At 42.0% G+C, this 15,569-nt stretch overlaps 1 protein-coding gene across 3 annotated transcripts in view; it reads left to right on the plus strand.

Moving 5' to 3' along the window:
- Positions 1–15,569, plus strand: part of LOC146860530 (uncharacterized) — a 421,554-nt gene that overhangs the window by 118,102 nt on the left and 287,883 nt on the right. For all 3 annotated transcript variants that reach the window (XR_014979157.1, XM_085646355.1, XM_085646356.1), the window contains exon 2: positions 14,061–14,166. Coding sequence is in view for 2 of the 3 variants with exons in the window: in XM_085646355.1 (XP_085502481.1) it covers positions 14,152–14,166 (15 nt within the window). In the remaining variant the exon portion in view is untranslated. The remainder of the gene's footprint in view (positions 1–14,060; positions 14,167–15,569) is intronic.

Below are 15,569 nucleotides of genomic sequence, written 5' to 3' on the forward strand. Positions count from 1 at the left end.
TCAGAACATTTGAAAAACACAATTTTTGATAAACACGACTAATGATCACTGCTCCTCCACTGAACCTAACTTGTTCGCTCAAACCCCTTAAACTATTGTAAAAAGACCTAGTACCTAACCTTGATGCCCTCTCTGCCCTCCTATGACCTATGTTATTCCTCCAAACCTTAATCCATCTTCTGCAGTGGGCACACAGTGAAAGGTTACAATTAGGAGAAGGCACATGAGAAGTCAGCCTTTAGCTATTGCAGGAGGCTGAGCAGTATCCTGCCTTAATTAAACACTCTTTGACCTACCTTAGCATCACTAATGGTATACCATAATTTACAAAACACTGTCACTATTTGATTCTTCTGTCACCCCGAAAACCTACTTCCCTCCCATCATCCCTCCTGCCACCAACTGCATCTCCTTTTCTTCATCCGCACCTGTTGTAAGATGCCTATGGTTGGTTTCCTATAACTCAGTGTTGCCTATCCAGTGAAATACTAATGTCTTGGGCAACACCTGATTCACCCACAAGTATCCTTTCCTATTGTCTCTGCCTTGCCCCTGTTTTCTCTTTCTCACTTTGCGGATTTAGATGATCTTATCACAAGTCAAAAAGCTATACAAATAAGCAATGTATCATATTAAGACAGAGACAACAACTGAAGTGACTTCGTTTTAGAAGTATAAGTTATCAATTTCTTTATTTTGAACCACTAATATGTTTCTCTCTCTTCCTCTTTGTGTCTCTCTGAGTATCTCTCGTATCAACTTAAAATGTCCCTTGTTCTTTGAAACTTTCTCTGTGCCTCTATTTATATGCTTCTTTCAGTCTCTCTCTTTCTCTCTATTTCTCCATCAGTGCCTCCTTCTCTAGATGTCTCTTGAGTACTCCATGTTTGCATGCGCATAGTGACAGCGTAGATAACAATAGGGATTCAGAAGACTTTGAAAATCAATTTGCAATCTCTGCTGCCCTTCTTTCTATCATCCTCCATGAAACAGCCCCAAATTGTCCCAGAGCAGCAAGCCCTTCCGCATCCCTCTGAGTCCCTCCTGTGCTCCTTATCCTAAATACCCTTAACACTTCTTCTTCCCTTGTCCATCTCCCCTTAGCAAGTGGCCTACTCATACTTCCTCCTTCAGATTTGCCACAGAGATATTCCTCCTCCTTCTCTAATTAGCCATGCTCATCCTTTCGCTGTCCGCATACTTTAATCTTACTTGCTTTCCACCTTCCACTACAGCCCCTTCTACTCGTCTCTCTTCTGACCTTCCTCCAACCTTGTTCTCCACTGGAAAATATTTTTGCTCTCTTCATCAATCTCACATTTTCCCTTCTCTGCTGTCCTTCACCACACTGCATTGCAAGACCTACTACAAACAATTCTGGTAAAGGGGATTTCTTTGGCGAGGTGCAAGTGGTATTTACATCAAACGCATATTGCACAAAGTCAGAAGGCTGGGATTCAAACTCCAATGACATTCATGGAACCTTTTTTTTCATTTAACAAATAAATAAGGTTGCTTACTAAAGCAGCAGATTTTGCAGAAAGCAAAAAAAAGTGATGGGCAGAATGGTTGAATTGTATCAGTCAGTTGTAATTACTTGGTCCATGTTCCAGTCCATTGATTTTGTGTTTTGCCCACTGTGCCATCTCAGATAGGAACAAGAAATATGCATATCAGCCTTGGTCCTGCTGAGATGGGAAAAGCCTAGGCTAAACTACCAGGTCAGGAATTGTAGGAATGGGAACATAAGTAACCCAAAACCAGTTTCAGTCTATTTGGTCCTCAGCAGCAAGGTACAACTTTAGTACGATAGCACATTGAACATAGGACCCAGGTCTGGGTACACCCAATGCTCTTTGAGTGTCACACTGAAGAAAGCAAAACAGTGATAGATGGAATGCTTGAGTTAATCTCAGCCATTGGTAATTAGTTAAAGCAGCATTCTCATCCATTGTTTTTGGCCAACCATGTGACCTCAGACAGGAACAAGTGATATGCAAATCAGCCTTGGTCCTGCTCCAATTTTGCATCACTGCAAATGATGTATGATGCCCTTAACTAAATCATGTTACTGTTATCAATCCCAGAAAGATGAATGTTTGAAACACCCCTAATGGAATTCAACATTTATGCAGGTTTAGATGGCTACACTACTGATATACAGTTGCCAATAATGTGCATTGAACAGAATAGAAAAAGAACAATTGATGGACAGAATGCAGAACAATGCCATACATTCACCCAAGTACAGAGATCTGGGCCTAAATCCATCGTTTTTTTGCTCACCGTGCCATTCCAGTTTGGCCCCAGCCATATGCAAATCAGTCTTGACCCTGCACCCAATGGGAACAGTCCAGTCCGGACTGCCTGGCCATTTGATGGGTACTTATTCTAGCTCTTTGGTAGATTGAACGAGTTGCTGGGTACACCGGCTGTTATACGTGGGTGGGTGCGGGGTGAAATAATTGCAGCTTGACCCATTTCACCTGCTCACTTTGCATAGCGAGTCACAACTTTATTATGGAAAGAAACAATCATGTTATATAATGATAACATGGATTTGTATTTCGATCGTCAAAGCAATAAAGACACACACAGGACTGTTGAGGTTTCAACTGTCCGCACATAAATGCCTTGTTGTTGTGGCTAAAGGTCAGGCCAGCAGCTCCAGCCCAGCCAGCGTGGCCGAGGGACCCCGGGGCGAGGGGCACAGCCCACTCAGCCCAACTGTAGTTACGTGCCTATGTGCGTTCATGCCTGCAGTTACTAGTGCACATATAACCAACATAGAAAGTATTGATTTCATAAATCAACCAAATCCCTCTCCTTTTTTTGATGTATCAAAATTGTTTTTCAAAACTATGTAAGCAATGAATACATTTCACAAAATAGTCTAAAGACAAAAAAATATTTTGTTCATAAATAAAATATGCAATAGTAAAAAGCAAAAAAACTAAAATGTAGTACCAAAAACACTGTTTCGGACTTTGATAAGATTATTAATACAACAAAAACAGAAAATGCGTATTCACAAGAAATAAAGAAATATATATATACATTCAGGACTCAAATCCCTAGCGTACACATTCAACTTACTTCAGCCCTCACCCAAAGTATGACAAAAAGCCCTGACCTAATATTTCACTCTCCAATTACACGTCATATTCATACTTGGAAGCATCTTAAGGGTTTAGTCTCTGGTTTATATGCCATTCTGATTGATTCTTCATTTTCTATTGAAACTTCCCATAATTTAAGGTCATGGTGGTCCACACATTTGAATATAGGTTTAAAGATGAGGAGTGGGATAATATCCTAGGCAGTTATAACAAAGGACTAAGGGACTCTCGCCTTAAATTTAATTATTTCAAAATACTACATCATTGCCATTGGTCCCCGTCTAAGTTACACTCTGCTAAAACTAAGCCCTGACTCTCTTTCTTGGCAATGTGGGTCTTCAGATTGTGATAGTTTTCATATATTGTGGGAATGTCCGAATTTTCGTACATTTTAGCTTGAGATTGAAAATCATTTGGAAGCGAATTCTTTTTTTAATGTCTCTCTTTCAGATCCTTTTCTACTGTTAAATGATATTACAGAATTGCCACCCATTCCCGCTCCTGCCTTTAAGTGGCTCTCTGCCACTCTTACTTCAGCAAAAATTAACATTTTAAGATTTTGGAGGTCCAACGTTAATCCGACTATTTATTCTTGGCTTGAAGATATGTTCGAAGTGGCTAATTTTGAGAAAATTATTTACAAATTGAATGATAATTTGGTTCATTTCAATCATGTATGAGGAGGTCCTTTTAAAAATCCACGCTGATTTTGATTCCACTCCTTTCACACTTAATAAAGTTCAGGAATGACTGTACCCTGCCTGCTCTCAGGTCCTTACACCACACCCAAACAAGGCCACTTTGCCTCAGGGCGCTTTGTTCAGCAGAAGCCAGCCCCCGTCTAACAGCTCTCCTTGAGCTGTGGCTGGGAGTGCTGCAATTAGCTATAGAGCCGCTCTCCTGGCAAACACTGGGCCGGGGATTATTGTAAAATCATTTCTATTTTCCAGGCCAGTAAGCCCCAGTCTGCGCACGATGTGTTAGCATGAGAATGGAAGCAGGGCCTGTGAACTTCCCCGACCTCGTGACCTCGCGCCCCAGACGTGAATAGCAGCACTTTCGGTCCCCCCAGACTCTGCAGCGGGCCCGAGCTACGGCTAAATTCCTAATCATGGTAATTTAATATATTGTAAACCCCTGGCTGCTTTATTTTAGCGGCTCTATAGTTTGTTTTAGGCATTCACCGGCTCTCACCCCGTCATTAAAGTTCCTCCATTGAGGAGTAGAGGGGCCTGCTATGAGACTACACGCCTCTTTTCATCTTCTAAGTAAGCCGTGCTTGCCAGTAATTAGAATGGTCTTCTCAGCCAGTGAGTCCTTTCAGGAGTACTTAGGGGCTCGCAGCGGCTGCGTATTCCCGAACTATACACTCCACGTCCAAAGCAAATATCTCGGGGTTCACGAAACCCCGGCCCTTGTTCTGTGGGGGCTGCGAAACCCAGACAAAAAAGGAGAAGGCAACCTCGCATTCCAGCAAGTCTGATAAAAAAAAAAAAAACACCCGCACACAAATTGAAAACGTCATGTTGATCGGTCACGTGGGCTTCGTAGAACAAAGCAGTCTAGCAGCATGCAGATTAGCAGAGGCCTACGCGGATCCACGGAGGCGCGCGAGCGGGGCGGACATTTTGTGAACGGGTCCTTTTCATGCTGCCAGACAAGATGCTCTGTCCAGACAAACAAGCGGTGTCGATGCTTTTCACACAAAACGCAAAGTCCACCAGTTGGAAGTGTTTACTTTACGGCTAGAGGGCCGCAGTTTATCTTCCACAACGCCACCTCATCGACTGTTTATCTGGCAACTGATGTAAGCAAAGAAATAAATGCAACTTCATGACATCTGTGTGATGAACAGCATGGCAAACTGTAACTTCAAATGCATGTCAGGGTCGTGAATGTTGCAAGCATCCCATGCATCAGGATGCAAACGTGTTTCAGCACCACCTCTGGGGCAGGGAGCACTAAATGAATGCTACTGCAATATAATAAAACATATATATATATTTATAAGCACAGACAATGCAGCATGTGTACGTCATTTATAACTGTGGGATTCAACAAAGTGGGCGTTGCATATTGTACATCCCTTGTGCATGACACTGCCATTCTACCACTCAGGATTAATCAGTTGAGTTTCTCCAAAAACATAAATACAAGTTTTGGAATCTGCCACCTATAATCACCGATTTAAAATTACTGTTATGTAATATTGGACTCAAAGGTAAACAAACAAATAGGAGCACACGGTTTCATTTACATATTGAAACCTGACATGGGCTTTCAGCGTTAAGGTTTCTGCTGGTTCTTATTCCTGGAAACCCTTTCCAACTAGCAAGAATTGACAATTCCATGTGTGCGCCCACCCGAGTGTCACGTCAGGCCCATCAATGATCATTCCTGTCACCAATGCTTCCAATCTGTTAAGGAGTCACTGGAAGACCACATAGGAATAATGAGTGTCTCTCCGTCATCCCCCAAATGACTCCTGGCTGTGAGTGAGATGTCCTCAAGAAATGCAGCGGAGTAGCACAGTCGGCACTTTAAGAGATTTGAGGCCTGGGTGGGAAGCTGCTTCAATACTGAGCCCTTCCATCTCGGACATCATCAACACCCCCCTACTCACAGGTATCTTCTCATCCATAAACAACTTGTCATATTTGCCGCTCCTCTAGTAGCTGAGTCACAGTCCAGAGGATCTGTATATTTTCTGGCCATGACTTGCTTTTAATACAATGGAAATTCTTGAGGCGGGTGTAGCTCACTCACATTAGGAACATGTCGGTCTCCCCAACACTCTACAACAATTTGTTTTTCCCCTGCTGTAGCACGGGGACTGCTCAACCATGCAGCAGATGGCATTTTACAATGGTGAACAATATCTCTTAGTGCTGCTTGATACTGTCAACCTCCAGGTCTTATCCAAACCGCTCCATTCACACTTGCATCACCAATGCAGCCTTGAAATATTTGACCTCATCCCTCTCTGGCCCTAACAATCTATACAGGTGGGAATTTCCAGTTCGCCGCCACTTTCTGTCACTTGGGAGGTTCAACCCTCTCAATGATGTCTGGCTTACACAGGGAGCCAGCAAGAATGCCACTCATTCAATAAAACAATGTTATCCACTAATATGCTAACAATATTCACATTTACCTCACAGTGTTGGTTAATAACATCCTTATACCCAGATCCTCAAAACCCATGGCGTGCCGAAAACTCAACCCAATAATGACTGTGTTTGTTTTTATTAACAGAGGAACCCTCAAGCCCCTAATGCAGGAGCGGCTCAACAATAAGATCCACCCATCTGTCCATCTGTCCGTCCATCCATCCATCCATCCATCCATCCATCCATCCATCCATCCATCCATCCATCCATCCATCCATCCATCCATCCATCCATCCATCCATCCATCCATCCTCACTTCTGTTCTTCTCTCACTGTTCACTTTCCTTCCTCCTCCCTTCCTATTTACCAAGGTTCCTCCTTCAGACCAGTGATCCAAGGTAGATGACTTCATCATTATAACATAGCTCTGGATGAGATAATATTAAAAAAATGTAATTTGAATGCTGTAGTCTAACTTTACATTCTCATATTACATTGATATATAAAAAGCAGTTTTTCTTGGAAAAAACAAAGAGGGATGTTTACATTTTGAGGCCCATGCAACTAAGGTCCTGAGGCATATCTAAAGTGCTAACCAATAGGGTAAGGGCACTTGCACAAAAAGTGCTCCTTCCAGCACGGCAGGAGCACTTTGTAAATTATTTTTATTAGAAACATAGGGCATCAACATTTCACATGATCTATACATTGTTGTTTTTTGGCAGCACCAATACATTTTAACCTTTATGACATCAATATGTGGACAGAACTCCAGTGAACTTCTAACAACATTCCCGCCCACCACCCCCATCCCCTTGGCAGGAGCACTTTGGATGAAATTGTAATACCCGGTGGGATTCCAGAGTCACAAATTCCATATCTATGAGGCCATGCAAGGCCACGCAGGGTGGCTTAGCGTCGCCTCCTAGATATGATTGAGAGGCATGCGCCACCAGATCGTCAACAAAAAGTGACTCTCCATCGGTGCAGGCTACTTGTAAATGACGGCCTGAGTCTTTGATCCAGCGCACTGAGAAGAAGTGAAGCAATCTAAGAATACCTGGTCTGGGTGGCCTCTCGTTGGCATCGAGCAGCAGGCAGCACCTTAGCACTGGATGCAAGAATGTAGAATATGGGAAATATGAAAGTGGTGGTCCAGAGGTCAGACATTTGTCAGACATTTGTAAAGAGAAACAAGAATTGACGGTAGCCAGAGCTACCATTGATTTTCTGTTATACCTATTTGTTTATTGCACATGATGCAACAAAAAGGCATCATCTTGATGTTGTACAAAGCGCATGTAGTGCCCTAAAAAGTATAAACATGCATTTAACTGGCTCGCCCCTGTCAATTGTTTTATCGAAATTGGCCAAAACATTTGAAGTGAAGGCAACAGCCTTCATACCACGAGCGGAGCAGTATCTCTTTTACTTCTGTAACAGATAGTCAGGGAGGCAGTTCAAATTGAAAGAGAGCTTGTGGGAAACACAAAGTAACCTCTGGTGAGGAGTGAATGTGCATACACTACCAGGCATGGTTCATTCTAGAACATTCTGCGTGTAGGGTTAACCGGTTGTAAATATCTAGAAGTGACACTTCTTTGAAGAACCAATGAAGGGTGTTCCCTCAAGAACGACTTTGCATTTACTCGATTCACTTGTTATTTATGTAACGAATTCATAAAGCGCCACGTACGTTTATTGGCGCTTGTTGGGGGCTGCCTTCAGAGTTACATGTCCAGCTCCAACAGACGCAGGAAGAGAGGAAACTGCGTTCTTTAAACAACAGCAATAAAGCATCCAGCGCTAGAGCCTACGGTAGGGTGGTTTGCCAGCGCAGGACGTGTTCTCATGTGTATGATTCAGTGAAGTCTACAACGCACTTACGTAAATGAGTAAAGCGGCTTCGTTCGGGGAAGAGTGCGGGAAGAAGGGCGGGTATGCCAGAGGTATTTGAACCTGTCGGCGGTAAATGCTGCCATAGGCCTTTTGCTTTGGCGGCACTAACTGGTTCAGGGTGGTCTGGATGGTACCACAGCCGTGCATCATTTACTGTACTTTTCATCGTGAGAGTGTCATTTCAATAACTAGCAGTTTGCATAACTATAACATACGTAAACTATTGCAGCCATATTTCATTGCGTACACATTCCCATTCGTGCCTTGGGGAAAGTATTATACATTGGCGGAGGGGGATCAGGTATACCATTCCAAATCCAAAACTCACCACATTATCCAAAGTGCTGGAATTTGGGAGGGTATCAGATTTACTATTCCAATTACAAACTTATCCACATTGAGTTAACCACATTGGTCTTTTGGGGCTCAGACTAACTAATCCCACTCAAAACGCATTCGCGTTAGGGAAATGCTACACTTTTAGTTACAAAATCAACTACTCCCATCAAATAATTGTAGATTTTTCTCTGAAAATAATACATTACTGGAAACCATTTGAATACATCCAAAACAATAAAATATATAAGAAAAAAATAGGTAGATGGAGAATACTACCAAAAAGTACAGTTTCATTTAAACATGATCTGCACAAATTAACAATATATATACATATATATATATATATTTTAAACCTTTATTTATCATTTTGCCATTTACAAACAGATCTCAGGTACAGTCTACAGTGTATCTATAATAAAGAAACAATACGAGGTACATTTGACATTCCATATAAGTTATGAACACATTTTTCAAAGCTCCATGTGTAACTAAAACCACCACTCTCTTCCCATATTTATCAGTCATGCAACATGTGATTGAATAGTCGGGAAGGGGCAAAACTAGAGCCTCAACCCACTCCGGTAGGGACTATCCCAGATGGTGACAGTGATGACGTGGCCTGTGCGCACTCTAGTATATACGTTTTTAAGGGCCCCCAGATATCTTTCGTTCTGGATTTCGCAGGCAGAGTAGTAGCGTACAGGTCACTATCCTATTTATACTTTATATTAACAATTCAAGTCCTTATTTATGTACTAATAGACCATCCCCACCCTACTTTGTGTCGAAGATGCAGTCTTGACGCTTGCACTCCAAAAGCCCTGCGTCTGTTAGTCACATCTTTTTCCCATTTAATGGCTGATTTAAATTTACTTACGAATTTCACAAAATTATATATTTTGGAATGAGGCCCCAAACAACTCTGGGGTTCCTCTCTGGCAGTGAGCAATAAGCACTTAGAAAGAACTAATGGTTTTTCGGATCTTGGAATTCCATTTCACTCATCTGGTTCCTGGGCGCCTAGCATCAGGCATTGCAGGTTAACGCTTTCTAGAGAAGTGGGGTGTCTTTCTAACGCCCCTCACTTCCCTGCGTGGAGTCCACTCTTACCGCTTTTGCAAATCTATAGGATTCAATGTGTACCTGTGGCAACTTATGGAGCTGAGATCTGGGGTATTGCTAACTGTGCTGCTATCCAGGTAGAGGAAAACTGCTTTTGTAGAAAGGTCCTGACAGTTCCCACGACTACCCACATTGTATTTGTCATGAGGAGCTCGGACTGAGTTACTGAGGATTGTATTAAAGCTAGGCCATTACTTTTATGGATTTCCGTGTGGCAGACCAGGGAAGCAGCTCTGCATCAAGCCCTCATCAAAGCTTGTTTAGGCTGCGATAAGGGCCTTAGCATTCCTTGGTCAGCATACATAAAGAAAGCATTTTTTTTAGTTAGGGAGCCTTATCGCTTTGATGAGCCAAGAGCTAGCAGAAAGACTGAGAACACGTTTGTGAATGGCTTACTGATAAACTGAGTGTGTGCACAAATGTCCTTGGTGGAACTAAACAATCTTGAGTTTTAGTTTACTTATTCCTGGGGCCCATGTGCACTACAGGGCAATCCTTGATTAACACACAAGGCCATTGGGAAAAATCCCTACTGTTCCTTGTAAGGGCTGGCACATTTCTTCACTTACTTTGCTTTCCATTGGGGCCCACAAAAGATGCTATTGCCTGTTCCTGCCTGTGCAACGGTGTGTTCACGCAATCAGTGCTGCATTTTTTCTTCTTTTGTAAATTCTTTTTAAAGTACACCAAACCATTTTTAGTTATGCATATCAAGATAAGAAATCTACGACAGTACAGACCAGCCCTGCATTATCTCTAATTGCTGGGGGCACTGAATGCTGCTTTTATGTAGGCTCTGTTATTGGAACTAGTTGTTTGCTCACATAGCCTATGCACTTTGAGTGATTTCAGATGAACTATTCTTCTGGTCAGTTGTGGTTTATATATACTTTTTTATAATTTTTTATTGATTTATAGCATTGTTTTAATAACACTATGCATCAGATTATTCTCTGTGTTCATTTACTTTGTTTCCTGTTGGGAACTTAAAAGTTGCTGCTGCCTGCCTTTGCCCATATGAGGAATGCTGAATGCTGATTTTGAATAGACTCTTTTTTTAGACTAACCATCTGTTTACGAAGCATTAAGCACTTTCAGTGAGTTAATATGAATTATTCTCTCGGAAAGTTATGTTTTTTTTCCTACTCTCAATGTAACTTTTTATTATGCTTTACATTGTTTTAATAATATAGCATATCAAAGTATTTCTTGCAAACAAATTCGAAGCTGGCTTTTATTGTGTTATATGTACTTTTATTGTCGATTTTTGATTGATTGATTGATTGTTGCCTTCACATTTGTCTAAGGAACATCAGCAAAAAGCAGAGACATGACTGCTTTTTGAACAATACAATATCGCACAGTTTCCTTGGTGGAACAAAGAATTGAAAGGTTTTCTTTTTTTTGTAAGTAGATCCAATTTGAAAAATAAATCTGATGTTTTAGGAAAATTACTGTTGTGTTATGTAAAGAATGATGGGCTGCATGCCCACTCACTTTTGCCTCCATCCTCTCTCACGTGTCATGGAGCCAAGGGTGGTGATAAATTAAACATAGGTTACACCGCTGACAGGAGAGCAATAATCACGTCGCTGGCCGAGCTTACCCCCCACTCTCTTCACGCCACCACCAGTCACTTCTTGGTGGCTAGAGAGGATCCTTTCAAACAAAATGGGCTGCTGCCTGCTCACCTGGCCAGACTATGACAGGGGAATGGTTTGGAAATTGCTTGTTGCCTGGCTCCTGGAATAAGAGAGAAGAAGCCCTGTGTGCGAGGTCACTCAGTGTGTGTGTTGACTTACCTCCCCCATGACATTCTCTACATTCATCCTGATCCCTCCAGCTTTCCACCAGGCAAACGCGCTCACTCACAAATGCACTAACAAATATTGCACCAGAAAAATCATTTACCTTCCGAACAATATAGAATCTACTATGACTGTGCATGCATTGCCAATGGTGCAAAGTCTAGAGGTCGAAGGGCTCTGGATGTATGTAAATAAACAACCTATTTAAAGATGATTCACCTTGCCAGTGCTGTCTGACAGATTGAAGTTGCTCTAGGCTGCAGGAAGAGGTTGGCGTTAAGGGGGGACGTGGAGTGCCAGGACGCATTGGATTTAGGAGCTTGTTTCATTCTCTCTTCCTCTATTAAACACATGCTCACGTCACAAGTGACTCATTTGCACCTCCATGTACTGTCCATGTTCATATCAAGCTCAATATGCCTAAGTGATAAGGGAAGCATGTATTTGTAAGTTGTATATATTCCAGCATACACGTCTAGTTGGTGTTAGCCCCCACACAGTTCCTCCTCCAGAAGTACATCTTGATATATACTGTGATGTTGTGTTGTTTGCTGTTGTAAAGTATGGGATCCCACCTCCACTATCCACATGGCATAGTCTCTGGTGTGAGGTCAGTCTCTTGGTGCCAGATTGCGAACAGAAGCAGTGGCCCAGGATGCTTGAACTCCAGGAGGTTGAGGGTCAATGTCTACACGAGGAACCAGGAAAGGTACCCTATAGGCACCAGCCTTTAAATGCCCCTCCGACCGCCTCCATTTTTACCTGATTGCATAATTTAATCACATATCACATGCTGGCCTTAATCGATAACTTATCTACTTGGTGATTTTCCAATCATTCACCACCCACTTAAAATCTGCTTTGGTGCCTGACCATGGCTTTTTTCAAGAGCCTCTGATTCTTTTACTTCTAAATTTCTCTTGCTCCCTTCTCAAACCAAACCCCCTTTTCACCAGCACGCTATAATGTTGCAGCGCAGGTCTTTTTTAGGTCGAGCCTGGGAAGCACATGGGCTGCTCTTTGAGAATGTACTTGAAGCCCCGCCCACTCTCCACCCATATTTGTCATTGGCTTGTGTCATTTCCCTTCGTAAATGCTGGCTTCTGATTCATTATTAGGCTTGTTAGTCCTTCTTTAGTATCACCTTGTCTTCATTTGTAACCTCCTATGAGGACTGGCCCATTTACTTCGGTTGTTACACGGTACGTCTTCTTTAGTCAGTGAGCACTATTTTCTTTAATGAGTTTCTCTTACTGCAGGAGGGCAGGAGGGTCTCTTGTACGCAGTTGTAACCACCGGCTTGTTTGTTTAGTTCGTAGCAAATGGGAAGCTCTTCAGGGGCCATGGGAGACAGAAGGGCGCAACTCAGCGATGCCTTCAAGCATTTGGATGCAATAGGTCTCGCAATTGAGAGAGTTTAAGCTATTGGCATTGTAAATGACAATGCTTTTATTTATGTTTTAAAAACCAAAACATAAATAAAAGGCGTTGTCATTTACAATGCCAATAGCTCAAACTCGCGTAAATGTGAGACCTATTGCTTTGAAGATGCTTGTTCATACTTGGGTATGAGCTTCAAGGGAACCAGTGAATAACTGTCAAGTGTGTATGAATCACAAAACAAGAGAACCTAGCTTGTTCTAAACGCAGTACATCAAACCCACTCAGGTCCTGTTGCGTGCGGATTGATCACAATTTGACCAATTGCAGAATCCACTGCCATTCGTTATTGGGGACTGTCTAGGGAGGAGAGCCTGAAAGGCATCTATACACATATAGAAACTGAAAACATTGTTGTAGTGTTTAATTTTTGTTGTGTAGCAAAAACTAGATGAGAGTGAGGGGAGATATAGATTAAAAATAAAACGGATTCTAGGCCTAATGTAGAGTTTGGTGGACAGGGCCCTGTGGTGCAAATGTGATGGAGTAACCTGCCCGCCAAACCCTCAACCTGTCTGCCTCATTTAGAGATGAGCGCATCTTAAGTTTTCTGTCGATGGAGCCCCCCTTAGGTTCAGTCGGCGGAATACTTCCTCCGAAGGCCTGATGAAGTTGGGACGATTGGAGGAAGGACATTACACCAAATGTGCTATTTAGTGTGGATGGTATAATGTCTTTTTCCCTGTCTGTGAGGGACAGGAAAAAACAAGAATGATCCCCAAGCCCTGGAAGAAATCTTCCAGGGTATGGGGTTCATTAGATTTTCCTTTATCAGAAACAAGCTCCTTTTTTGGGATTTTGTTTCTGAAAAATAAAAAATGTTTGGGGGATGGCATCAAAACTGATGGCAGCCTTTCACCAAACCTTTAGTACATTGAAAGGAGCCACTGTGGTGACAGTTCCTTTCATTGTAAAGGGATGACCACTGCACTGATGGTTATCTCTAAACTTGGCGGATGGAGTACCATCGGGATAGCAGAGGTACTGTCGTCCGCCATCCAGTTGGACGCTACTCCATCCATCACGTTCTAAATCAGGCACTCTGTGTGAAACTGCCCTTGAATGAGGTGTTGGCAACTAGTGACAAGAAGATATATCATGCCTATTGTAGGGGCTATACCTCTCTTATAGACAGATTGTTTCTACTTTTCAGGTTTTGCATTTTATCTCATGATTACTTTAACAGGGAATTTTTAAATGCTTTCCTGTTTTTTGTTTTTCAGTGCAAACATGTCATCAGCTAAAAGAAAAATGTGACTAAGGCAAATGTACTAAGTGCCCCTGGCTTTCTGCAGTGACATCAACCCATGCAACATGTTTCTCAAAAAGGTAAGCTTGTGTCAACCTGTGCTAAAATTACAGCTAAAGAAAAATGCCTCAAAGAGAAGCTTGATTCTCAGATATCAGAGGCACATTTTTAAATAACTCAACCTAAGAGATTTCCAGGTTGCGGAAAGGCTTTGAGTTTGTTTTCACTCCAAAATGTGTAACATTTTACTCAATATATTGTTTTACTGGTAATCAGATATATATAGAAACAGTGTCATTTTCTGTATCTGAGTTTGTCACTGATGAAGACAGTGAGCCATTGGCGCATACATGTCCTCATGTCCCCAAGATTTTTTCAGGCCTTAATGAAGCACAACGAGGGGGACAGATGGTATTCCATAAAGCAGCTGCCAATTTTTTTCCTCACTATAGATAGACATATATAATTGTACAGTCAGCAGCTAACCCCACGTGTTTGTAATCAATCCCCAAAGGCAAGTACAGTTCTGTTCACAGGGATGCAGCTGTTACCTTAAGAACTTGTTTGTATAAATGTACTCACCAGCATGAGATTGAAATAAGTTCCTCCAACCTTATGGCTTTTAAATGCATGTATGGTGCCTAGGGTATGTTTGTGCATATGTGTGTGATAGCACAAGTGTGTATTAGTCATGGTAGAGTCTGACATATGTAGTGTCCCTTTAATCTTATTCATCATGCCTGTAATCTTTTAGTCATGAGCGGGGCTATGGGAGGGATTCTCGAAATATTATGTTTCTGTGTGTCTCTCTTGGAGCACTTTAGCTTGAAGTTCTAATCTTTATTCCCTTTTCAAGTCTTTTCATCCAGGTTGGGATGGAACCTGACAACACAAGATAGCTCTGCACACTTGTGAATATTCAATTTTAACAACCCACATTAGGGTACAGTTATAGTATAGTTATATGCTTAAGTAAAAAACAACGTTATTCAGTTGGTGTTGAGTTTTCATCTTTTATTCATTATGCAACCGCCAACGCGTTTCGTCCACACATGGACTTCTTCAGGGCTCAAAAAGTAGGACTTCTCTATTATTAAATATCCATATTCAGTATTACTAGCCGGTTCTGTTTGTGAAAGAAGTTTATCCAGACATTGTCCATCTTATATTTCCATATGGGCAAAGAGTAAATCGATAACAGTGTACGTCCGTCCTTCCACACTCGTCCAGTTCAAAATGAGGGAACCTGAGCAGAGAGGAACAAAGTGATGTCTGCTGGAACTTTCTTAGCTTCTCTTCCTATCGTGTCTTTATGACACACGGGAGAGGGTCATTTCTCAATGGTGTCGTTATGGGCTTATGATTTGCAGCACCCCATTTAATCAAAGATGCTGAGTTGGGGGAAGACAAACTGGCCTCTACTGTTGAGCACAATGTAATGGTTCATTAAGGACATTACCTTGTGAAATCCAAATTCCAAATT

This window comes from Triturus cristatus, chromosome 3_1 (genome assembly GCF_964204655.1).
Source record: "Triturus cristatus chromosome 3_1, aTriCri1.1, whole genome shotgun sequence".
In the NCBI taxonomy this organism is placed as follows: Eukaryota; Metazoa; Chordata; class Amphibia; order Caudata; family Salamandridae; genus Triturus; species Triturus cristatus.